Genomic DNA, 27,873 nt, shown 5'->3' with positions numbered 1-27,873 from the left:
CAAAAAGTTGTTATCATGACAGGCCTAAGTTTATACTTATACTTTGTACTAAAACATCTCTGCTTCGGCAGAAACATACATTTTCAGGATTGGATTATTCTGCAAAAATTGTATAATTGCATCCTTATTTTATTGTTATTATTAATAAGAATAATAGTAGTATTAGTATTAGTAATTTTACACAGTCTGTTGGCTACCTTTATTCAAGTTAAAAAATTGAATTGCAAAATAAAAACACACAAGCAGTCACAAACTCCCTGAAAATTTGCTGTGTTTTTGCTGAGTCTGAAAGTTTTTCCTAATATATCAGATTAGATGAGCAGAGCGCTCTTTCTGCTGCATCAGTATCTCGGTTGTGTAGCATTGTTCTCTGCTGTCCAGTCTTGGTAGGGGTTCAAGGACTAAACTGACCCTTTCACAGTTTTCTCTCTTGCTGCTTCCAATAAATCCATAATGTTTTCTCCCTTTCTCACACTCATCAATCCCTTTTTCTCAGTATAGGTTCTGTTTCTCCTCCCTCGCTTTTCTTCATCATGATAATAATGACCTTGAGAATTACTCGCCTATTATAATCATTCCCATCATCATCGTCATGCCGTGTATGCTCTAGATTAGAGTGACAGTGAAAGATGAGTGTGATTGAGGGTGTGTGTTTGAGTGTGTTTAATCATGCACTTGTGTTTGAGTGTGATAGACCCCTGTGGTCCAACTGTATTGCATGCGGTACTGCATATTAATGAGCGCGCAAGTGTGTGCCTTTCTCATCTGACTCATCCTTCCTTTTGCTCTGTAATAACCACTAACAAAAACCGCACCGAGGTTGATTTGCAATCAGATCTGACCCGTCTCATTATAACGCGGCGACGAGTTTATTGCCTAAACTGATCTAGGACCTGCAAGCGCTAGATTAAACTATGCATAACTCCCTGGCACAATTCCTGAGATATCCTGTGATCTCCCTCTTCTTAATAGAGGTATAGCAGCAGGTTGGATCCTGTCTTCCTTTCTTTTTTTTCTGTCATTTACCAGATGGACTGCAGGCAGGCAGTCGTGTTCCCTGAGCCTGAGCTTGCCTGGCCATACATTATTAATGATACAAATCATTAAGAACTCTCTCTCTCTTTCCGTTGTCATCCCTTTATCTGTCAATCTTGGAAAGCCTTTCTTTAAAGCACATGTAAAAAAACATGCACAAAAACAGACCCTAGTCCGTAACTCCCCTGCAGAATGCATGTTGCGGTTTTCTTCTTCCTTAGTTACGATCAGAGGGATTTTTGTCCCACAAGTCAATGATCTATCATTTATCTGCTTGCATGAATTCATAGCACTTTCTATAGCTGGACTGATGTAGAACCTTAATGCGACCATGCCCATTTAAACAGAAGTGCTTCCATATAAATATGCGTGTATCTCTTGTGCTTTTCAAAGTTGCATTTATGCACTTAAAAGGGTCATCAGATGCAAAATTTACATTTATATGTTGTTTAAAATGAGTCTTTGCAGTGTGTACACAGCCACCCTGTAATGCTAAAAATCCACCCAGTGACTTTTTTTTCAAATCACAGTGCATGTTATTGTTTTAGGGCAAAGTGACGTAGTTCTGCACAGGCCCCTCTCACAATGGTTGATGAACACCACTGTCATTGTGACTGGGGCGTTTTGTTGTTGCATGTAATAATGAATATAGCAGTCATCATTTACTGAGCTGAGCTGTGGATTACTGTGGAAGATGCAGTGAATTGTTAATGTTATTTTTGAACAAAATCTGCCCTCTGTCTAACTGGATATCTTCACCCGATGAAGATCCAGAAGAACTGTGTATAAGGTTTTTAAGGCTAAATACAGCTAAAGTTTACATTCTCATGAGAACAGTTCATCACGGGGCGAGCCGAGCTCATTAGCATTTAAAGAGACATGCAACAAAACAACTTGTGAACAAAGCTGTTTTAGACAAGGTAGAAAGGATGTTGTTTTACACTATAGTTTATACTTTTCATTAAAACCCTAAAGAATCATACCATCTTGTGGAAAATGTGCATCTGGTGACACCTTTCAGAATACAGTAAAACACTATTGTAAAATAGTACAATTTAATTAACTGTTTAAAATACCATTTATATCTGTAATCGCAAAGCTACATTTTCAGCACAAATTCTCCAGTCTTCAGTGTCACACGATCCTTCAGAAATCATTTTAATATGCTGATTTGCTGCTCAATAAACATTTCTTATTATTGTCAATGCTGAATTCAGCTGTTACTTAATATCTATGCAGAAATCATGGTGTACTACCATTTAAATATTAGGAGTATGTGTGTGTTTTAAAAGACATCAATGTTTTCATTCATCAGATTCAAATGATATATTAATCAAAAGAGGCAGTAAATCATTTACAGTGTTACACAAGATGTCTATTTCAAATAAATGCTGTTCTTTTAAACTTTGTATTCATCAAAGAATACTGAATAAAGTATTCCACAAAATATTAAGCAGCAAAAGCTTGTTTTTTTTTAACATTGATAATAGAACCATTATTAATAACCAAGCACCAGCTTTGCATTTATAAAGCGTAATGCGTCCAAACTTCGATAGGATACTGTATCTCTTAATATCTAATAAACTCTAACGTTATTAAAATATGGAGTTTTCTTTGGTCGTGCTGCTCCAGAAAAATAAAATAAAATAAATAAGAGCCCTTATCATGAATGTGATCCCTCAGATTCATATCACTCTCTTCGCAAGACCAAGTATGACCTTAACGTGACCTTCATTAAATTGTTATGCGACTCATGTATTCCACTGCTGTTTCTCCCGGTTTGTCCATGTACCATGATGTGTTGTCTTAGCATGTGCTTGTGTGTTCTCTGCATGATCCTTCATGTGTTTCCACCATCTGCTCCAAGTCGTTTTCTCCTGTAGTTCATGTCACAGTTACACCGTGTCCTCTGCGGGCTCTATGCGATATTTTGACAAGCGATGAAAGCCTTCTAACATGTCTTAACTAGCTGCAACTGTGGCAGGACATTTTGTTGATCAGTTGGTTTCTGTTACTACAACGTCGCATCAAAAAACCCACAGTAAAATGTCATTGGTGCAAAGTCCCGCTCTGTATATCTGTACATTAAACATCATACAAATTCTCATTGGCTGTGATTGTGCGACACTGTGCAGTTATGTTAATTATTGTCATTATGTTAATGAGAAGGTGGCTTGATTTGTGATTAGAGGTAAAGAACTGAATGCTAAAGAGTGTTAGTGTGACTGTTCATTAATTAGTTTTTTTGCGCATGTATATACGATAGGGGTGTCTGTGTTTGTTGCGCTTAATGGACATAGAGTCATGTCCTTCATCTGTTAACTTGGGAAAAAATTCTCCCCTTCCCGTGCAGAAGGACATGCTGCTGTCATGGCAACCTCGCCATGTTTCGTTGCAATCATGCAACACTTGCTTGACACTTTCACGCTGCGCTCCTGTCAAACCCTCACACACTCAGGATCACTATCGCAACGTGTTTCCTTATGCTAAACACACCCATACCTTCACACATCTGTGCTCTCCGGTCTAAAATTGTCAATGTCAATATCTTCACTCATACTTTGTTAATTGCTGTCATTGTCTTAATTGTTTAAAGGGCTAGAGCAACCAAAATGTTAAATTCTGTCATTATTTATTCACCCTCATGTCTTTCCAAATACCTGCATTTTCCTGTGAAGCACAGAATAAGATATTTGAAATCTGTTGGATTTCACAGTTTTTAAATATAATATAAGTAAATATAACTAAAACGTCCATTTAAATGAACCGTTGAGACGAGGAATGTACGTGCATTTATTTCAGAACAAAGTCATTAAAAACGACAATAATAATAAAACCGATGAATAAAGATAATAAAAAATTACAATAATAATAATATTTAAAATATCAATAAAACAACAAATTAAAATGTAATTTGTATTAAAATAAATGTGATTGTTGTTGCATTCATATTTTATTAAGTAATTAAAAAAAAAAAGATGGTCAACATGAGGGTGAGTAAGTTAGAATTTTTATTAATTTATTTAGGTAAACTAACCCTTTAACTCATTCCCACCCTCATTTCCATGTTAAATATTTTTATTTATTTATTATTTGAAGTAAACTAACCATTTCTCTCCTTCCCACTTTCATTTCCACGTTAAATTTGGTCACCTTCCTCTCCTGGTGGTCTCTCTGAGCCTATAGAGGGACCTCCGTGGCTCCCCCTCCCTCCCCACGCCTCAGCGCCGCTCCCTAGGGCCCTTACCGTGACTTTCAGAACCACGGAGAGCTCCGATCCCTGGAGCTCCTAATATTCCTGTACAAAGGAGTCTGCAGAGACTGAGAAAGAGAGAAGGGCAAAGAGAAAAGAGATTAGCACAATCACTGCAGAGAACAGACTGTACCTTTAAGAGAGAGAGAGAGAGAGAGAGAGAGAGGAGAACAACAAAACCATGCTAATCTATCACTGACTGTTTTTTTTTTTTTTTTTTTTTATTTTGCTTAGTTCAGGCTGTGTGTTCAGTGAAAGCTCTTTGCAGCTTCTCCAACACTCGTAAACCAGCTCAGTTGCATGGTGCCGAGCAAGGACGTACACACGCACACTCACACACACACACACACACACATGCACACACGACCGCACACGCTCGTTCTCCCTGAGTCGCGCACACACACACATCGCCTCACACGCGTACAGTGCTGCCCTCGAGAACCAGCTGGAGAAAGCCCATCTCGCACGCTTAGAGAGAGAGGGAGAGGAACAGAGGACAAGAGCGAGAGAGAGCGAGACAAAGGAAGGCAGGGACGGAAGGAGAAAAGGAGCGAATAGAAGCACAGCCGGCTCCGGGAGAGGCTAACGACACGGAGTGAAGACAAGAGAGAGGAGGAGGACGAGGAGGGTGGATCAGGAAGCAGGCTGGTGGCTCTCTCTTGTAGGCAGCGGAGCACGGTGAAGGCATTATGGGAAATGCACCATCCCAAGGCATGTCAACCTTATCTTCGTCCATTCTTATGTAGCAAGTATTTTGTTGTTTGCCGTGTTTGTTGTTTTCCTCATCCGCTGTTTTTTTTTTCCTTTTGGTGAGGGGGTGGGGCAAGGTGGGGTTGGAGGGTGTGTGTATGTATGTATGTGTGCGTGTGCGTATGTGTGTGTGTTTACGTGCAGTGTCCTTTGGTGCTTCATGCCGATTGCTCTGTGTCTGTGGGATCCAAGGGCTCTGCCGGTGAGCAGGGTTTCCAGGCACGGGAGTGATGAGGACGGCTCAGTGGGTGTGGGTTCTCAGAGATGAATTGAGGGATTTATTCCTGGAGAACCAGAGGATGGGAAAAAAGCAAGAGGGGGAAAACAAGCACCGCTAATGATGCTTGAACGTGTGTGTGCATGTGCGTGTGCGCTAGCATGTGTATATATTTGTGGTTTTGTGTCTGAGCTTTCAGTGGCCATGTAGGAATACCATAGGAAACATAGGATGTCATCACACCCATTAAACCTGGAGTGAGTGTGTGATCACGTTGTTGGAGAGAATTTCGTGGTGCTTGTAAAGGCAATTACTGTTTAAACCCTAAGGAAAAAACTTCTGTGTGCAACTTCACTTGCATTGTTTGCACTATGGACTTCAAATCATGTAGCTTGTTGAGTAGAAGTGAAGTTATTCTTTTGCTATTACTCGTCTTAGCATGTGGACTTACCTGTTGGACTATAAAACAATACAAATGTGCATATTTTACTCAGAAATAAAAACTTTGTTCATTTACCTTCATGTCATTCCAAACCTAAAGATATTTTAAAGAATGTTTACTTTAATGTTTCGATTTTTTTGTCCATACAGTGAAAACCGATGGTATCTAAAACAACACTGAAATGTCATCGACTTCCATTGTAAAGACAATTTTTACTCTCCAAAATATTTTTTTTGTGATCTTGAGGGTGATAAATGATGGCAGATTTTTCATTTTTGCATGTTTTCATGAAACTATTCCTTGGATCATGGCCTCTTTAAGAGATTACCCAAATTTGTCATTAATTACTTACCCTCATGTTGACCTTTGTTTATGTTCAGAGCACAAATGAAAATATTTTTGATGAAATCTCAGATCTCTCGACCCCTTTCAAGGCCAAGAAAGATAAGGATAAAAGGATAAAATAGTCATTGTGACATTGGTTCAACATTGGGAATACGTTTTAGCAACAATGTCCTCACTGCCATTCTGGGTCTTGAATGTACCAGTTGCATTGCTGTCTATGCAAAGAGAGTTTTTAGATTTCATCAAAAATATCTTAATTTGTGTTCTGAAGATGAAAAAGGTCTTGTGGGTTTGGAACAACACACAGGTGAGTAATTAATGACTTAAATTGAATTTTTGTGTCAACTGTCCCTTTAAGGTGTGGTCCAACTAAAAGCATTTTTTTAGGCAAATGCAAACTGAATTTTTTCTGTCTACCAAAGTTCACGTTTGGTAAATCATATAGTGAAAACATTGTCTGTAGAAATTTTGCATGATTAAAGCCTAATGTGACCATGGCTTTATGATCGCCCAGAACACAGTAGCTACCACAAAGCAACGTATCAATAAATCCTTAGTTAAAGAACTAATAAGCAACTGCATACCAGAACCCAGGCTACCACCCACATCAGTGTATTGAGAAAATATAAAAATCTAGATTTAGCTTCCTGTTTTGTCTTGTATTTCATAGTTTCAAAGTAACTATTCCAGGAAGGCTCCAAAATGCAGGCAGAAAAACAAAGAAGACAGAAAAAGCCAAAGGAAGAGAGATGGGCAAAGAGGAGCTCAGAGGCATTTGTCCCTGAAGTCTGCTGGGAGAAAAAATAAAGCATGAGAAGAATGATAGAACAATTTCATGTGAGGCCTGAGACAGAAATGCTACTAGAGAGGACAAGAAAATTCTTCAGCAGAGTAAAGCACATATACAGCAGATGAGAGATAGGGAGATGGATTGAATCTAAGGGAATGCTTGCTTGGAGTGAGACTGGGGAAGGCAGGGAGAGAAGAGAAGAAGGCATACCCACACTCTCTTGGAAAAGACCAGCTTTGCCTTCAAAAGAAGGAACAGAAGCGGATGGAGAACACTGATTACAGGAGCTTCGCTACAGATAATCTGAAGAACAGTAGAACAAGACAGCATCTGCCAGGTTCTCTCCTTCTGCTCTTTGTTTTGCTGTTAAAAAACCTTACTGATTCATAGCAGGTTACCAGTGGTTTCAAAATTATTTTGACTCCAATGATTTATCCAGTAATTCGTAAATTAATACTATATAAGGATTAAGGAGAAGGACTTTTATCCCATAAAATATGAAAGAGTTTGCATAACTAGAAACATGCATATTCATAAAATGTAAAAAAAAAAAAATGGCCATGGAGTTATAGGCTTTTAATAATTTTTACACTACGTTTTTAGGTCTAGAAGTGTTTTAATTGGACTACGTTATTTATCTAGGTTATACATTGTTTTTTAAAGTTTTGTAAGAGGTGAATTTAAATAAGATATACATATACATGTTATAATAAATCAATTAAAATCATCATGAGTCCCTTTTAAAACTTTACTGAGGCCTTCTAGTTGGCTTCGGCCCCTTGGTTGAAAACCATTGTGACAAACCAAATCAACATTAAAGAACCAGGGGCGATAAAAGCTGGCTGTGTTGTCACCTCACATTGTGTGCATCTGGGCCTAAAAGCTGCTCTTAAATACACAGCAAAGACTGCAGCCAACAGGCAGATACCATGTAAATTCTGCGCCTGAGTGAAAGGAAATGTCTGTTTGTTTTTGTCATTTGGCCGTCGGTCGAATGGTGTGCCAAGGCCTTTTGAACATTTTATACTAGCAACATACCAGTTACCAGCGTATAAAATACTAATGTAATGTGGTTAGGGTAGTTTTTGAAAGATGGATATGAGTTGGTCAGTTAGCACCAGCTACTGACTAGCTTAAGACCAGCTTTGACCCCTTAATTGCCCAGCTTGGGCCAATTAACGATAGCCGATCAACAATTAATGACTAGTTTTGCAACCAGCTTGTGCAAGCTAACTTAACAATTATCTAATCATCTAACATCTTTGACCACTGGTGTGTGTGTGTATATATATATATATATATATATATATATATATATATATATATATATATATATATAACTGAGATATATTTATCACGAGACTTGGCCCCACTTTTAATTGTTTTACTGGAGTGATATGATCAAAGGGATAAACAATGCAGATTTCTTTTCACAGCCAAATTAGATCAGATTTACCAACGGTGCCAGTATTAGTGGAGGACACTGCATATGTCTAAGGTCATGAACATCTTGGACATGTATATGTATGTACACACACAAACACACACAAAAGCATATACACAATTGATTAACAAACTCAGAAGACACAACAGATCTTTAAAGAATAATCAATTATTGGAAGAAAATGAATGGAATTTACTCTGGAACCTGACTGCTGTGCTCTATAGAGAGGAGATGTTGGAGGTGTGGAGGACAGAGAGTGTAAGAGCCTTGCTCTGTGGAATGAAAAGGAGGAATAGGTGTCAGGAAAGACAGGTGGGTGTAATAAAGCATAAAATGGAGATGAAAGAAAACAGGGGGATGAAAGCACTACTGGGATGAAAGAAAGGGATAGAGAGATGAATGAGAAAGAGTTCCTGGAGGAATCTTGAAGATTTCTGGTGTGATCTAGGTTCATTCTTATGGAGAGTGTGTGTGTTCATTCTCATGGTTGTATGATATTTTGTTGTGTGATGTGCTTTTTAATGTTTCCTAATACATATGCTGTAGTTAGTATATATGATACACAATGTCTTTCAACGGTCATCATCAGTTTAATGCATCCTTTTTAAAAAAAGTATTAGTTTCTTAAAAAAAAACCTGTAGATGTTTGAACATTTTTAAAACGTAAATGGTAGTGTACATACATTCTGTGAGAGTTGCATACTGTGAGCCTGGCCTTTAATAAAATCTGTGTACTACCATAGTAATTTGTTTATATACGTTTTACATAGCAAAGCTATTAAAATAATCATAGTTGACGTACAGAGTCATATACTTGGTCATTACATTTTAATGCAATTAACATTCAGTTTCATTTAAATACATTTAATAGAGGAGGCTCACTGAAGAAGCAACTTCTTAAAGGCATAGTTCAACCAAAAATCAAAAAGTGCTGTTAATTTACAGCTGTTGACATGCATTTTATGAATTACCAAAGATCGCATTTTTCAGCTAAAAATCTTCTTTACTGTTTGACTGGAGACAAAACATCACCTACATCAACATGGCCTGAGGGTATTAGATATTAGAACATATTGTGTATTCCATACGTAAGCTTAGTCGTGTTCAAAGCAGCATTTCTACCTGTGATCTAGATAAAAATAGCCATCCTGTCACAACCCCAATTCTGCCCTTTCTTTGAGTGCTGTTGAGGTGATTTGCGCCTGGTTTGAGAATATGTCTGCTTTGGTGAGTGACAGGTAGAGGAATGCTTACAAATGACATTTAACAGTTCTGACAAACAGATATTAAGAGGGACGTATTTTTATACTCAAGAGGTTAGACAATTACTCAAAACATAGTGATTTGCTTCACAGAGGATTACCCCTTTAAAACTCTCTGTGTGCAGCATTGTAAAACGTGCTGCCTTTGTATCCCTCTATATTGAACTGTCTTGAAAATACGACAGGAGTCAACCCGCTTTTCTAGCTCATATTTAACCACAGATAGATAATGTTAGTGCACTTAATTTAACAGTGTAATATTTAATATTGTCCTCACAGATACAAGGTCACAATCTCCTTGTCTGTTTTCTCAGCTGATTGGCTGCAGAGCAAAAGTGTAAAAACACTATGATTCAGACCGGCTTGGATTTGCTCCTTTACTGATGCACGGTGATCAAATGGGAAAGCATCCGGTTGTCTTCTTGAATCTTGTTATTTGTAAACTTTATCCCATTGCAGGAGGGGCAGAAGCTCAAAATACGTATACAGCATTACTCAACACGTCTCAGCAAGATGGTTGAAGTTTAAAATTGTATTCATTAAATGTCAGGAAACTGCAATGACCTAATATTTCCATTGACATTTAAAACCATAATTAGATTTTTGTCTCTTTCCACAAAATTACATCCCAAAAATTACTGATTTCCTGTAAAAATACAACCCACAAACACTTCTCAAAATTTGGTTTTGACTGCCGAGAATGTAGGTTGCTTCTTTTGGTTATAGACTGAAATGTCTATGAGAAGAGCAGTATTAGCACTTCAAACAGGACTGACAGCTGTATTCTGCTGCTGCGTGACTATAACCCGAGGTGCTGTAATAGTGTGCTAGTGATGCTTTGTGTTTTTTTTAACTTGTGTGTTTGTATAGAACAAGCCTTGCATTAATATTACCTGTCTCAATATAAAGCCATGGATTGCGATAGGATTTACATTATGCCAGTTCTTCAGCTTTATGGATTTTAAATTAGTGTAACAGGGTTTGAGAGGGAGGCTCAATATAATACAGAGATTGTATCACGTAGCAGCACACTTACAATCTCATATGAGAGAAGAGAAGCGGTCATTTTGCAGATGACAGCACAAAAAACGGGGAAATTATTAAACCTCCATATCTAGAGTGTCAGAATGTTATTTTTTAATGCAGTTATTAAACTATGCAAAACCCAACTTGTGTTATTCATTTCAAAATGTTTTTGAAACAAGTGTCTTGTGCTTATAAAGCAATATTGAAATATTGTAATGATTTATAATAATAGTTTTTTTACAGTAGTGTGAATAAAAATGACTTATAATTATATAAAAAAACCCACCAGGTTTACTGAATTGTAAATATTGTAACTGCAACAGTAAATTCATCAGGGACGGATATCCACTGTAACTACAGCTTATGAATTTGTGATAGCTGTGTGATCTCAATATTCCTATCTTAAATTATATTTTTGCATGTTAATCTGAGTGCATTTCACCTCAGGAGAGCTCTGCCATCATCTCAGTGTTTTAATGTGCTCTCTCCTGTGATTGGCTAATGATGACATAATGGTTTCATGACAGTGTGTTGCTGATTGGATGCAGAGTTTTTAAAGAGGAAACCGTTGAGTGTCACTGCTGCTGCACTAAACATCAGCTCAGAGATCTAATCCACAGTATATGGCAACATGGGATACACGCCAGCCTGAAGCAATGACATTGCTGTGACAGGTAACCTTGAGGGGCGTCCATCCATCCTTTCACTAGTTCTCTTCTTGTTTCTCTCAGTCACACACATAAACAGGTGCATGCTGGTGTATTCACCAGGGCTTTATAACAGCAGGGGCGCTTTAATGACAGTTATTTCTTTCCAGACTCAATCTGAATTAATTGGAGCACTGTCTGTTTCTGCAAAGGGTAGATTTTTCTTTTGGTTTTTTTTTTTCAGTGGGACCGCAGTAATGGCTAATTTAGACCCCAAAAATCCTTTACTAAGTTGTCAGAGTCAGTGTATTTAAAAATATGTGTTTGTTTTTGTGTATAAAAGAGGATTTACGGCAAGGTTTTAGGTCTTGGCTCACAAGATAAACCCTAAAATAAATCTGAAAATTACATCCCTGAACACAGCTGTGTGTGTGCATTGCTTTCGAATGCGTGTGTCCACGTCTACAGATTTAGTTCATAAATCCGACTCTTGGCGGCTATAGGATCCATATCAATCAGTGTGTAATTTGCTGGGAGCACAGAAAGCCCACAAATGCTTTCTTAGCACTTTCCTCCTGTGAATCGATTATTCTTTATGAATGAACAGCCAGATCCCCTTTGACATTCATCCTGTCCTCAATGTCTCTCTGGGCTCTCTTTCATCTGCCCAACTTTGTGCATGTAGACTTGAACCTGCTAACGATAATTCAGTCATTTTGCTTTTCTCAGAACAGAGCATCGCTGTACTGACTGACTGTTTTGTTTAGATAGTCTGGATTGTATTATAATATATTATGGCCCTATTTTGTTCTGGTATTAACAGCCGTCTTTGTTGATCTGAGCACAAGTACATAGCACTAAAGTCCAAGTGGCTCCAATTTGGTTTTGGATCCAATCACTCAAACCGTTAATTTACTCAACTATAATAACAGCAAGGACTCAGCTTAATGTCTCATTTGTGCTTAAGGCCTTGTTTGCGAAGTTAAGAAATTCAATTACAAGTGGTGGCAGGAGATGCATGTTAATACTGGGTGTAAACGACGATCTGTCTCACCAGATTACTTGTGAACGGATTACTCAAGACAGAGGTTAATACAGGCTTAGACTAGACCTGTGCTCAGATATGTGATTTTTCACTTTATCTGCATAACTGTTGTGTATTTGAGTCGATAATATTACTGGACTTGACCAAATTAACCTAAATGCTCTACTCTCTCAGATAAATAGGCACAGAAGCTGTCACTGTTCAAATGTTCCATATGGGAACTAATATGAATTTTTAACTGTACTTGTTACTGCTTTTTGCACTGTATAAATGCCAAATTATATGCCAAATATATAAAAACAATGTATTATTCTATATACTCCTCGTAAGTGTGGACTGAGTAAGAGTGAAGACATAATGTAAAAAAGATATGTATTTCAAATAAACACTGTTCTCCTGAACATTCTATTCGTCAAAGAATCCTCAAAAAATGTATCACAGTTTTAACAAAATTTTAAGCCGCAGCATAACTGTTTTCAACAGCTTCTTGAGGAGATGACCAGAAGGGATAATTATAATAAATTACATTTTGCAATATATTAAAATTAAAACATTTCAAATGATATTTCACAATATTACTGTTTTTACTGTATTTTGATTTAAAAAGGCAGCTGTGGTAAGCGTGAGAGACGTTAAAAATGTTACTGACCCCATACTGTCCAACAGTACTGTGTGTATATAAATACTGTATATATAAAGTTAAGATGTTAGGGTAATTTAACCTTTGCCACTTAAGAAGGAGGTAATAAAAAGCTAATGTGATGTCTTTAAGTCTACAGTGATTGTTTTTTGCTTTAAAATCATTCTTGGGGACAGAAAAGTTCCCCTAATTGAAGATTCACCCATATATGAAATTAAATTATGTGCACACCTTTATTGCTCTGATTTAGAATAGTCTCTGATATTCAGCTTAACATGAAAGGAGGCTTTCAGAGGTTGTTACTACTTGATAATATTCGCTTCATGTCCTTTCTATAGTGGTTCTTACCATTAGCTGATATGATTCAAACAGTGAGGCAATCACACAGCGCCGCAGACTCCACACAGGGGCCCGAGTTTGTGCTTCCGCTCCTGCAGTCTCTGTGCTCACTGGCTTTGTCAGACTCGCTGGACACTTTAGCAGTTACCTGCATAGCCACTGTGTCTATTTTTTTCTTTTTGCCTTTTGTCGTCTGTTGATGTCAATAGAAATACGCCTACTCATCACTGAGCTTTGACTGTACACATATTTGATACTTGAATTCTATTCTATCCTGTCCTATCCTATCCTATTCTATACTTTGCATGTACTTAAGCATTCCCCTGATCTCTCTCTCTCTCTCTCTCTCTCTCTCCATGTCATTCGTCTGTGAATGACTGTACACCTGTCAGGACTGGAAGCGGTGCTGCGATTTGTGGCTGAACTGGTCTTAATTCTCTTTTTATCGGCAGCAGAACTAGGTCAGACTGGAGCCCGTGTCTGTGCCTGCAGACAGAAACAAGCAATCACCACTTTGTCTGGCCTGAGGAGCCCACAGTTGTTTGCTGTTAGCCATTAGTACCAGACAATGAGGCTCCATCGGCACCGCGCTCCATCACTCAATTCAATGAACACATTCAGCGAAGCGCCCCATGCAGACAAATATCTGCTTTTAAAAGCAGCCTATGAGATGTCCCTATTCGCAGCTCTCACTCTTAACACTCACTAGTTTATTTAAAATTTTCACTAACAATTCCAACAGTGTTGTTTTATTTTTTTTTTATAAATGAATAATTTTATTCAGGAAGGATGCACTCAATTGATCAAAAGTGATTTGTAATAACATTTATAATTTTACATAGGGTTTCGATTTCCAATAAATGCTGTTTTTAACTTTTTATACTCTTATATATATAAAAAAGGTGAGATTTTCATTAAAAATATTAGGGCACAACTGTTTTCAAAATAAATAATAATAAGAAATGCTTCTTGAGCAGAAAATCATCAGCATATTATTATGATTTCTGAAGGATGGCGAGACACTGAAGAGTGACAATTTTGAAAATTCAGCTTTGCCATCACAGGAAAAATTTGCTTTTTTATGGTATAGGTTATATATGTTTTCAGTATCTATACTGTAATAATATTGCACAATAGTTCTGTTTACTGTTTTTATGATTAAATAAATGGAGCCTCGGTGAGAATAAAAGACTTTACTTTTGAATGGTGTTATGTGTTGAGTTTAACAGCATACCGTGGTGGGAATAATTGTAATAGAAATCACATTTTAAATATTTTAATATGAAATGATGAATACCTAAATGCAAAAATGTGGCTAATTTGCGATAATTTTCACAAATGTGTATATAAATCTTTTTCATGCTATCACACAAAAGGTTAAGAAATGATTTATTTCACTTTGTGATTATCATGATTGATTATCATGAGAAGATCATGAGCAGATCATTTATGTTTCTCCTTTCTGTTCCAACAATATGTAACCTGAATTGCACTTTATGTAGATGAGTAAGAGAACAAAGTTACTCATGTACTCTGTGTGTTTGCAGGCTGATGTTTAATACTGAGTGACAGAGGGAGGGAAACATCCGGTAGCAGCTGCATATTTTAACACTCATGGATTTGCTTGACTCTCTTTCTCACACACACACACACACACACACACACACGAAGATTCACACGGCTGCCTCTAATCTGTAAATGTTTAAGTAGCGGCCTTTAGGACAAGGTTAGGGTTTCACGGGTATTCCTGGCAAAAATTTGTCATATATATATATGTATGTGTGCACGAGTCTGTTGTGTCACTCTGAAACCGTGAAAGTGTGTGTTTGCACTGAAATGGTAATCGGCTGGTCTCCCTCTGACACTCGTCTCCCTCCCTCTGTTCTTCAGCCATCACTGCTGGAAAGAGAGATAGAGAGAGAGAGCACACGGCAGCGCGACCAGAATACAAAGCAGGCCGAGATGATGTGGAAGGTGTGTGGGGGCGGAGGGGGTTATTGGTAGGGCTGAGGTGATGCACTCATGACACTCTGCTAACAATCCTCCAACATTCTTGTTTTTCTTCTCTATCCCAACAATATGCAAAATAGGTACTGAATTGCATGTTACATTTTGGTCACACCTGATTTCGATAGTCCACTTTTGACATTCTACTTACTATTAACTAACAAAAAAACTAAATAAAAAACTAAATGTCAACTAATAATCATTCATTTGCAACTACATGTCGACTAACTCTGACTAGAGTAGTAGACAGCTAGGTTAGAGTTGACATAAATTGACGTACTTGCAAAGTTAGTTATAGCCAGTAGAATGTCTGCTTTAATACTCTAATGACTGAGTTGTAAAGTTAGTCATTCCACGTTAACTCAAACAGAGATTTCTGGCTAAAATGTTTAACTTGTTGAGTTAAAGGCTTGCATGTTTGGAGAAACAAATAGCTTTTTCCCTATTTTTGAAATGTCACCATTGGCATATAATTGCATAAAAGATTGCTAAAATCAATAGTTCTTACTAATCTTATTCTGACATCATTCTGAAGTTATTTTCCCCTTTAATTTTTGACCCCAATCTATAAGTGGATAATTTAATAAAAATACATCCATAACATTTTATGTTTTGGCTTTGTTCATAATTTTTGTTAGTGTCTCTAAAAAATAAATGTTAGCAAAAAAAACAAACAAACAAAAAACCCTAATTTGATCTAGGAAAGTTTCTAAAATTAGTTTGATGTAACACGGAATTAGCTTATAGTTATAGCTTATTTATATTTATATTTGTATTTATATCTACATTATATTATGTGGACTACTGAAATAACGTGTTAACTATATTATATATATGTATGTATGTATGTATTTATGTATGTACGTATGTATATATATATATATATATATATATATATATATATATATATATATATATGTATGTATGTGTGTGTGTGTGTGTTCTTAATATATTGTTATGAATATTTTAATACTATTTTGCTTGATTGTTTCAACTTGAAGATAACAAATTTTTAAAGATCATATTTATCATTGTCATGCTTTTATTGTTTGTGCTGTATTTTTAGTTATGTTTTTTATATAATCAAAATAATCCAACTGAGTTATCGGTTTCAAATGGACCCTTGACCTCATCTCTGCCGCCCACTCTGTCTGCTCATGGTTGTATTATGTGGTGTTGGGAAGCAACCAGTCACGTGTAACAGCGTTAATAAAATAAATATAACTGTAATCTGTAATTAAATTACAGTTACTTAAAAAAGGTTAACTAATACAAAAGTGGTTGCATCTGAATAAAGATTAATATTTACAATTTTTTTGTACTGAAAATTAAAATCTGCATTCAATATCAATCTCAAAGTAAAAAGAGGTGCTAAAGTCTCTGGTGGCTGTGATTATAATCTTAATGATGAAGGATTTTGAAAGTCTGACAGTTTACATCTCAATGATTAACAGAAAAGTAATCAATATGTAATCAGTTTAGTACATTATTTATTTACATTACTTTAATAAAGTCATTGAAATAGTTACACTACTTGTTTCATTTTAAATAGTTTCTATTTCTATTACATTTGCAAAGTAACCTTCCCAACACTGTTTATGTTTTATCGTGGCATGCTCAGTCATTTAGTGAAGTGTGTGTTTAAGACACTGTTTGTTAGTAAGGTCATTTTGTTGTCTGTAATTACCAAGTCTTTTATCTCAGTAATAAGAACACCAGGGTTTTGTTTACAAGCAAAGCTATAGGGGTGCAGTGCAGTGAATGCACATTTGTAGTGGCTTAATGTTACATGTGAATTTAGAGCAAGTGGTAGTGAGCTGATGTTTGGCTTTAGCGTTCAATGCATTATGGTAATGTGCCGTTAAATTGCTTATGCTCTCTATGGATTTGTGACGTGAGGATAGAGAAAGGTAAAAACGGAAAAGGAAAAGCTTGCAGCCCAGAACTCTGATGAGGAGTGAAATAATGGAAAGGCAATGAGAGAGAAAGTTGCTTTCATGCCTGTGAGTGAGTGAGTTAAACTGCCTGTTGTTTGACCTTCGTCAAGATCAAAATCACAACACGGTCTGATGCCAGAACACACGCACACACAGAAATCAATTGAATTAAGCTACATCAGATGGCTACTGAATGTGGTTATTGCATTCTCCGTCCATTTTCTTCTCCGATTTCATCATATTTTCTTCTCTGTGGTGTGTATTTGTGTATATGGGAGAATAAGGCCCAATTAGGACTAGTCTCTCCAATGGTAAATTCATGTTTCAGGAATGTGCTTTGTGTATATTTTAGTCCCGTTCACATCAAACGCTTGTGTGTTTTTCTTGCACATCCTTGGAAAAAAAAAATACAGTGCAAATTACCTGCTGTTTTTTGAGTGACTTGAGTGTTCTCTGAGAATTTTAATTCTGTTTGGATAGGGTTGTCTGTGATTGCAGTATATTATTGTTTTCACCCTTGTCTTTGTTTGTTTAGACTGTGTTTTTTTTAGTACTGTAGCTAATAATGTAGTTATATAAAGCTTGTTTATAGCCTGGTGCAGCTCCATTATGGATTTAGTAGACTGTGGAATAATAGTATCCCATCTGATGTAAAGGGAATAAAAGCAGTGTTGTAATCAAGACCAGTTTATTTTTAAAGTCAGGCTTTAAGTCAAACCTGAGAAAAGTCCTGAAGGGACTTCAAAGGATATTCCGCTTTATTGCGTGAGATTCCATTCTGAAGGAAACGTATGATCAGTTCGAAGGGCATTGATGTAGGAGGTATCAATACAGTCATTATGCATCACTCCAGCACTACAGAAATTCGGATAAAATAAATTCACTGAAAAAGAGTTTAGACCTCAGCGTTTCAGAGTTTAATTAGTCCCAGGTGTGGTTTGTATGCAGATGTTTTGCGAGTATAAAGTGCATTGTTGTGATGGTTACAACGCAGCTATCATGATTACAGTTAAATAAGATAAAATACACAGCTGATAGAACCAAATGATGTTTATTTTCAAGTTAAACATAAAGAACAGACATTTATAACTCGGTGTTACACTTTCAAATTACACTTTATATATAAATCAGTAAATGCTAATGGAATATTTAGATAAATACACATGGATGTCGTAATACAATAAGCTAAAAAGTGTCATCTATGTTTGATGACATTGGAGCATGCTATGAATAAATGCTTTTTATTCAATGGGCACTTTAGTAGCAGTATCAGATTTGATCTAAATTCATTTCTTCCCTTATTTATATGCATGATGCTCCAACATCAGCACATCACAAGACTTACTTCAGATGGTTTTTGTCATACACACATCCTGATCACATGCTGACATTTCTGAGATCCTAATCCGGTCTGAAACGCTGCATAAAATCACAGACGGCTTATATTAATAATTGTAACTCAGATGTCAATTAGAAAACAAATCTGACTTGTTCGTGATCTCAGATGTGTAGCCATAAATAAGATAATAAAATAGCCTCTTTCGGCCAGGCAGATACCGTTGTCATGGAGACATTTGAAAGAAACCTCCTTCACTTTTATTCCTGCTCTCATGTGTTCATCTATTTATCTTCCATCACAGCATCTTTTTGCGAGGCGGAAGATGTTTTAGAAAGCACCCGTGGTAGATAGCAGATGACACAAACCATCTGTTGCCCCCTGCTGTGTGGACTGGATGTGATGTCATCACAGTTGGACAGGTATCAAAGTGGTGTCTTTTCTGCTGGCTGGCATCTGCCTGGGCAAGATGCTCTGGGTGTGTTTCAATGAACTTTCTGGAACTTTGCGAAGAGTTGCCTTCCTTTTTTTTTTTTGGCCATCCTGGAATGCCATCAATAACTGTTCGCAACTCTTGTCACTTAGAGACCCACTTAGATGACAAAAACGGTGGCATTTCCTTCACTCTCTCTCTCTCTCTTTCTCTTTCTGTCATTCACACACACACACACACACACACACACACACAAACTCTCAGGCTCTAAATCTCTCTTGTGCACTCAGTTGCATTTCTCTCTAACATTCTTTGTTCCTGTCACATCTCAGGTATGGAATCTTCAAATATTCATGAACTTCTGGAATTATTGATGCAGAGCGTGAGTGTTTCCCGTGGGAGGGCTTCTGTGTTTTATGGGTTTCATTTAAACAGCCTGTTTTTCCGGTTGGTATGAAATGCCAGAGAGTGTGAAAGTATGTGTGTTAGACTATTAGAGTATGTGTGTGTTTGTCCACTGAGGAACAAGGACTTGCAAGACAGTTTATAAGATTCCATCTGCAGTCATTTCAGCAGAATTAAATGACCATGAACAAGCAACTAAAGGAAAATCCATGTCCACTGTTGCTCAGGGTTTTTGAACCAATAAGAGTGAAGAGTAGAAGAGACAGAAAGTAAGGTCATGCATACATAAAGTGATTTAAGAGCTTTTAGCTTAATGGAGTCAACATACATATACATATGCATTTTAAACAACCCAACACTGAAAAACAATTCAGAAATTACCTAAAGACTGCATGAATTTAAATTTGATTTATTTACAGAAGTATATGATGTCACACTTGTCCGTTTGTGAAAATGTTGCAAAGCGCAAATCTGTGAATGATTCAACGGCACTGAATCTAAACATTACCAAAACTCTAATTTAAAGATGCGGCACTGAACCATTATGTTGTCAGTGTAAACAGTACTGCACTGAACCTTAATGTTATGTGAACACTAGCATAAATGTCACTGTACTAAACCTAAACATTGTCTAAACACTGATGTTAAAGTTGCTGCACTGAACCTAAACCTATTGTAAAGACTAATGTAAACATCACTGCACTGAACACTGTCTAACCTAAACATTGTCTGAATGCTTTACTGCACTAAATCAAAATGTTGTTTGAACGCTAATGCAAACGTCACTGTACTGAACCTTCGCATCGTTTGAATGCTAATGTAAACGTTGCTGCGCTAAACCTAAACATATTCTAAAGGCTAACATAAATGTTGCTGCGCTGAAATTTAATATCGTCTAAACGCTTGTTCAAACATTACTGCACTGAACCAAAATGTTGACTGAATGCTAACTTAAACGTTATTACAGTGAATCAAAATGTTGTTTAAAAGCTAATGCAAACATCATTGTACTGAACTTAAACATTGTCTGAACGCTAACCTAAATGTCACTGCACTGAACCTAAACTTTGTCTGTTAACATAAACATAACTGCACTGAACCCAAACACATTCAGAATGCTAAACATCAATGCACTGAACCTAAACATTGACTTGCAAACACTCTTGCAAACATTACTTCGCTGTACCAAGATGTTGTCTATACGCTAACATAAACTTCACTGTACTGAACCCAAACATTGTCTGAACGCTAACATAAACAGTACTACAGTGACTCTAAAACAGCACTAAAAGCTAATATAAATGTCATTGCTCTTAACTTAAACAGTGTTTGAACACTAAACGCCACTGTGCTCAACCTAAATGTCACTGTGCTGCACTTAAACACTATCTGAGCTCTGTCCTAACAACACTGCAGTAAGCTCAAACTTAAATACCCAACCTTTTAATAACTTTTAAATTCAGCGCATTTTACTGACAAAGAACTCAATGCTCAATATCATTGGTAACCACTTGCATCTAATTTTGAAAACAGAGCAATAGTAATATCAAACAATTGCATTATGCTGTTGGAGTTTAGTACCCTGTGAATAATGCAAAATCTAATTGAGGCAGTGGTATTCACAGTGTGTGTATGTGTAACTGAGAGAATGAGAACGAATTCCTCGAAACAAACAAGCACACCACTGTACCTATTCGTGTCTGAAATTTCCTCTCCTCCCCTCTCATCCTACCCCTCCTGTTCTGCATGATCTGACTTTTACATGCACTGCATATGAAGCAGTATTGATTTAGCTCTCTTTCTCTCCTCTTCTCTTTCCTTCCTGCTCCTCTCTCTGTTTGGCACATGATTTGCTGTGATATTGCTATCTCTCTTTCCTCTCCCCCTCTGGATTATTCCTTCCATCTTTTGTTCAGTGTGCATAAAGGCTATTGACAGCCAATGTCCGCCCACTCTTCAACATGGAGCCCTGAGCCACAGATCCTGCTGTTCTTTACATGGCTGTGAGCTGTGCTCTGTCGACTCGACCTTCGGCATGCGCAGTGCTCTAGTGAACAAGGCCTGCCATTTCTAGGCTGTGAATGTGTTTTCTAAAGTTGTCATTGCTTTGTGAAGCTGCTGAGAGTGTTTAAAGGTGTGTAATTTTTGTGCCACCAAATGGATGTGCAAAAATAATGACAGTGTTTTAGTGCAGTGTTTTCTTGACTTTTTAGTGAGTTGTGCCTGCATTTTGAGCTTGAATATAAGAAAAGATTTTTGGGATGCACAATATCTCTGTGATTCTAATATCATAGTATTTTTTTTATAGATTATTGATACTTTTATATATTTAACGTCTGGCCTCATGATTTATGCGTTGGTATTAATGTGTAACATTTATAAATCATTTTATTGATTCTAAAACATACAATTTAGATTCATTTCAATGTTTAAAAAATACAACATATTTTTAGCTTAAAAAAACAAAAATATTTATGTCATTTATCATATTGGTTTCAATACATTTTTATAATTTTATTAATATGTGATTTACATTTTTAGACTTAACCTACCCCTAAACCTAACCTAACCTACCCATTTTATAGCAAATATGCATTTTTTTAAATTATTCTATCAATAAGTGATTTAGATTTTTAGACCCATTAACCTACTTCCAAACCATAAACTAACCATTTTATAGAAAATATAAAATGATATCAAATGCAACTGACCGAAGTTTGCAAAAATAACCAATTTTGTTTTAGCACTGTTAAAATTATTATGAATGAATTTGAGATTGAATTTTTTGTGTTGTACAATAATATCATCGAGTTGTTCAATAACATTTCATTCCATGCCATGAAAATAACTTTCAGATTTTTATTATTGGGATTTTAATGCCAGTACATCCCTAAAGAATATAAATTGCACAAATAACCTTTAAAGAAAGCATGGAATTAAAATTGATCGTACTTAAATTCATAATACAGGGTGGTCATCAGAGCATGATACTGTATAACCTTTTGTGTAATTTATAACTTACTGTAAATCCAATAACTTTCTCTGTCTCTGAAACGGCGAGCAAAAATATTAACTAATAATTTTCTAGCCTAATGGGTTGCCTAATGTTCTCACGATCCAATCAAATCTCAGTGGGTGGAATGAAGTCCTTGTGAACATTATTTTCCAATAAAAATTTCCTTTCGATTCATGTCACATTCCGGATACGCTGCAAATGTCATTACGGTGCCACATAATTTTACGCATGTACATAAATGCATGCGCATAAACGCATAGAAATGAGAAATTGAGAAATTCTGATACATCATTTCAAGGCATTGACGACCGCAGCCACATGCACGTTTTCTATTAGCTATAATCAGCGTGTTATTCCTATATTCTCTGCATACACACACGCGGCACACCACAGTCTCATAATCACTTTAATTGGAGGCAGCAGAAAGGAGGTAATTTGGCAGAGCGGAAGAGGAGAGAAAAAAGATAAAAAGAGCAGGATTGAAGAGCTGTGTTTACTGAGCGACTGATGACTGGCTTTTGGCTGCTGTTTTTTGTTGATGTGTTTTCAGTATTGTCTTTGGGGTTGAATAGAGGTTAATTCTGTCATTTAAAAGCAAGGATCAACCTTTAGCACACACATAATGTGCCGTAAACTGCCTTTTTACTGCAGGTTTGTTGAGATGCAGAGGTTTTTTTTTTTTTTTTTTTTTGCTTGCGCGGTACTTAAAACTTGAGATTTTCTTACAGTTATTGCATTTAAATATAAATACAAATACAGCATTTAAAATATGATGCATTTAGCATCGCTTTGTTCGTTCCTTTCCTCCCCCTCTAGAAAAAAAAAATGAAGGGGTTTAACCTAAGTGCTTCTGTGCCCTCTGGTGCATGTTTCTGTTTAGAATAGCAATGTTGTACAGTGCAGATCTAAGTGTGCGTACCGTTATGTATAGTATTTCCCTTTCGTATTACATGTGGTCACATATGTGCGCGCACACACGTGGGGGGATGGTGCATGAAAATGTATTTGAACAGTAGTGGGCTGAAGCATCACATCACATCCTACACTTTTTGGGCTGATAGTCATGCTGCAGGAAGACTACCTGCTGTTCGGGCTGGATGGGGAGGGCCTTTGCTCGCCGGACTCGCCTCCATGCAGTAAGTTTTGACCAGAGTGTTTCTGGATGGGGTCCAAGAGCTTTGGGAAGCTGCTGGAGATTTAGCTTCTTGGTTTGCGCTGGAATGTGAAATACTGTTTTTAATTCATAGAGGAACTTTAATGCAGACAGCAGCTTTCTTCTCTCTGTCTGCTGTGCAGATTAGATTGTGTTGTGTTTGGATTGCGAGACAAAGAATTGAAAAGCTTTTGTCTTTTTCTTAATTGTTTGCACACATCATTAGCAGGCCTGAGATAAATGTTGTGCTCTATGGCATTTTCCTTGCGTGTGTGGCATAGCTTGCATATTTGATGCAGTATAAAATCTTTTTAAGGGTGTTGCGTTTAAAGTAGATACATTTAAGAAAGCAATTATAATTGTAATCATGGGTTACATTTACCAGTGACAAGATATAACATTAATAATTTATTAATGTATCAAATTAAATTCCATTTGATTCTGTTTTATATGTAAAATAATTATATTTACATAGTATAATGGAAATACCTGCATTTCAGAATGTGTCAGTATTTAACTTGTTCCTCATTTGCCTTTCTGACAACAGCACTTAAGCTCCTTGAACAAAACAGTTTATGCTATTTTTGATTATCATGTTCTGCAGCGTGTTTTCAGAGGATCCAGAGAGCATCTTGAGCTTCAGTGGAAGGAAAGAACATCTCACGTCCTGTAAAAAATGACTCACTTATCAGCTGAGAATTATTTAGGAGTAGTCCAGAACCTGAAATATATCTTACTCATAAAAAGTTCTGTTTCTTTTTTTTTGTGTAAGTATTAAAATAATTCTTTTTTTCAGATTTTTTATTGGTGTCAGCGCTCCCTCTGTGTGTGTGCTATTGATTAAAAAAAAAAAACCCAGAAACCAATATGAAGAAACTATAATAGTATAAAACAGTAACTTCTGGATAGTCATCTCAACCTTAAACGGTGCAAATTGTTATTTATTGAATCTTATGTGTTTTATTTTAAGAATGGGTGATTAAGAGGAAGTGAAGTGTGTGCAGCGGTGAAGAATGATTGAATGAATGTGACAGTGAGAAGAGACGGAGTAGGTTTCTTACTACAGGCGCTCCGGCTGATGTCTTTTGATGCCGGCACTTTCCTCTTTCATATTATGCTCTGTGGCCTTTGACAGCACAGGCCAATTAGTGCAGCACATCAGAAGAGCATGCCAGAGCCAAACTACCATGGGAAACCATGAAGCAATCCACTATTCGTATTGAGTTAGATCATTCAGAGAGACGCAGTCTTTGCATATGTAAAAGTGGTTACTATAGGCCTGTTTACCATAAGATTTATATTAAATAGCCAGGGGTCATATACTGTTAGCTTTAACATTCATTCAGCCTGTAAACTCATGTTTTTCTGAACTGTATGGTGAACTTTTCTCTTTGTGCCAGGTGTTGTGAAGCAGGCAATTTACTTGACAGCCGCTGTGGCATATTGTAAATGCATTCATTACGCATTAAAAATAACCAAGCTTTGTTGGAGACCCTGACGGATCCTATGATTTGAAGTGGTTTAAGCAAATTTTTTTTTTTTTATCTGAATGGCGTTATATTCCTTTCCTGTGCTCTGCAGTCTATCCAGATTGTGAGGAATGAGTCACACGCAGCAATCAGTGGCAGGAAACAGACTGGTCATGACTTTCAGAGAGCATTAGTGAGCGCAGGAAGGCTTAGCTAATGTTCCTCCACCTAAATTCTCTTCCCTGGGATTTTTATGTTTTGCATGAATGTAGGGAAGCTAATACGGATTGCCGTGAGCTAATGGATTTGATGTCATTTTAAATGTTTTTTTTTTTCATAGTTCTTGAAACAAACTGTATAGTAATGTGCACGTCTCTGAACTTGCGGAAGAGAAAAAAAATAAATAAATAAAAATATAAAGAATATTTTTAATTTACATTTGTAACAGTTCATCAAGTATGCATTACATTTAAAATTAGCAGTAAATACATTAAAAAATATTTTAGTTATATAATTATATAGTTTGTTTCTATTCACCAAAAAATCCTGAAAAAAAAAAAAAACATTAAGCTAATCCGCATATTAGAATGATTTCTGAAGGATTATGTGACATTGAAGACTGGAGTAATGATGCTGAAAATTCAGCTTTGCATCACAGGAATAAATTATATTTTCAAATATATTCAAAGTCGAAACTATTTTAATAATATTTCACAATAGCATGTTTTTGACAATGTTTTTACAGTCTTTGTTTTTAGTTAAATAAATGTAACCTTGGTGAGAATAAAATACTTCTAACAAAGCAACTTCTTCTTCAACCAACCCCAAACTTTGGAATATTATGGCATACAATATTATTATTATTATTTAATAGTGACATGGCAGTCTCTGTAAACTATTGCTTTGTATTATTTTATGGTTGTGGTTTAATCTATTTCACCATCTGAATCCAAAGCAGCTCGTAAAACAGTTGCAGTGGTTTGTAGCGTTAGTCTGTCAGTCTGATGGTCTCCTGTATTGTGGGTGGTACTTGGCCAGAATAATTTGGACCAGATCTTCTGCCATTTAGTAAAAAATTTGGCGAGGCGAGACTGTACAGCTCATAACTTCATTCGCACACTCGCTCTAATATATCCTTCCCTAACATGATCTTTACACGATTATTGTGTGTGTATTATGCTAAGATTGATGGTTGCTACCGTTGTTTGTTTTTCCTAAAGATATCACACAACAAACCTGATCCACAGCATCGGGCTAAAGCTATAAATTGTTTATGTCAGATCAAAGGTTTCAAGGTCGAAAAAGATTCATCAACTTTCTACGAACTCTTTTCAGCATAATGAGTCACGGAGTATGCCACAGTGCTAAACTGTTCAGCATCTATCTATAGCCGTGCGTGCGCTGTTCTGTGTGAACGACAGCTGGGGAAAATTAACAAGCACTCTAAAATCAAAAGACCCCATCCATCTTTTCTCCTCAGTCGCGTTTTTTTTCTTCCTCTTTTCCGCTACTCTGCCATTCTCTGGCTGAGTGACAGATTGAAAAGATGCAGAGATTACTTATTCTTTGTCCCCAAAGTGAACAAAAAACAAAGCAAAGGAGGAGAGGGAAAATGAAAGCAGCGATATTTGGTTTAGGGGAGGAGGGAAGGAGAAGGCAGAAGTATGTGTGATAGAGATAAGCACAGTCGAGACAGAGAGGGTGATGGGGTCTTTCTCAATATAAAGATATCACCTACTAAAAAAAAAGAGGGAGAGAGGGAGAAAAAGAGTGAGTGGAAGAAGAAAGAAAGAATCGATCAGATACACAAGTTACATTTTATTTTAACAAATCCCAGCATTGAATCACTTCCACTGCTGTGATCAAACACTGATTTTTTTTTCTCTTACAGTGGACATGAAAACATCTTTTGATATTGAATTGACCCAGAAATGTCTTTGAATTATATAGACACAGACGGAGTGCAATCCATTTTTAATCACCTGTAGGGTGCATATCTGACTTCACTGCCATCTCAGGTCTCCAAAAGAGTCATAATGTAGTTTAGCATGCCCACTGTCCAACTTCTCTCTTGATTAGGTAGGTTGTGTTTGTTACTATGCCAAAAAGGGATCATTCACCCAAAATTAAAAGTTTGGTCACCATTTACTGACCCTCATGTCATTCTAAACCTGTATGAACTTGTATTTGGAGCTCAAAATGCTTTGAAAAATGTTGGTGACAGGACAAAATTGACCCTATTGACTATTATTGTAAGGACTTTTTTTTTTTGTTCGGAAATTTCAGACTGGGAACATCATGAGTAAATGATAACAGAATTGTCTTTTTTTTGGGTGAACTATCCATTTCAATCTATGTGCAAATGGTCTCTGTTGTGATTGGCTGCATTAGTTCCTGCATTACATTGTGGTGTCCAAAAAAAAATCAATGCTAAAACATACTGCATACGTTTTTGTCAGAATTAGATTTACTTTGCAAACAAAGATGGAGTGACACATTTTTGCAGTTCAGTTTTGATGAATGGTAGGGTTGAGGCTTTGGGTTGTTTGGTGTACTAGTACTTGAGGATGTTTTAATTCGAAAAAGCAAATCCTGATTTACAAATCCTGATATGCCTCCCTTTAAAAAGTGTTTTAAATCCTTGAGGAAGGAGAACAAATGAAGCTGTGAGTTGAAGGGCGAGTGAAGGACGGCTCTTGAGAAAGATTGCGCTCTTCCTGTCCCACAGAGAGTGCAATCATTCGATCTTTACATCATACATACTGCGACTCATACCCATCTGAACCTCCATTATGTTTTTTATTTATCTCCCTCTCTAACATATTCACATTTTCACTTGATCCTTGCTCGTGGCCCATGACAGAACACTTGGCACTGTGATA

General features: G+C 36.7%; 1 protein-coding gene across 14 annotated transcripts in view; it reads left to right on the top strand.

The window, feature by feature from the left end:
* The first annotated feature begins 4,563 nt into the window (after positions 1–4,563).
* Positions 4,564–27,873, top strand: part of LOC122341419 (SRC kinase signaling inhibitor 1-like) — a 93,839-nt gene continuing 70,529 nt past the window's right edge. For 8 of the 14 annotated variants that reach the window (XM_043234758.1, XM_043234749.1, XM_043234760.1 and 5 more), the window contains exons 1-2: positions 4,564–4,999; positions 15,126–15,209. In XM_043234758.1, the coding sequence (XP_043090693.1) occupies positions 4,978–4,999; positions 15,126–15,209 (106 nt within the window). In that variant the 5' untranslated portion in view covers positions 4,564–4,977. The other 6 variants (XM_043234750.1, XM_043234761.1, XM_043234766.1 and 3 more) reach the window with 5 other exon arrangements.

This window comes from Puntigrus tetrazona, chromosome 3, assembly GCF_018831695.1.
Source record: "Puntigrus tetrazona isolate hp1 chromosome 3, ASM1883169v1, whole genome shotgun sequence".
Classification (NCBI taxonomy): domain Eukaryota; kingdom Metazoa; phylum Chordata; class Actinopteri; order Cypriniformes; family Cyprinidae; genus Puntigrus; species Puntigrus tetrazona.
This window is presented reverse-complemented; position numbering and strand designations above follow the sequence as displayed.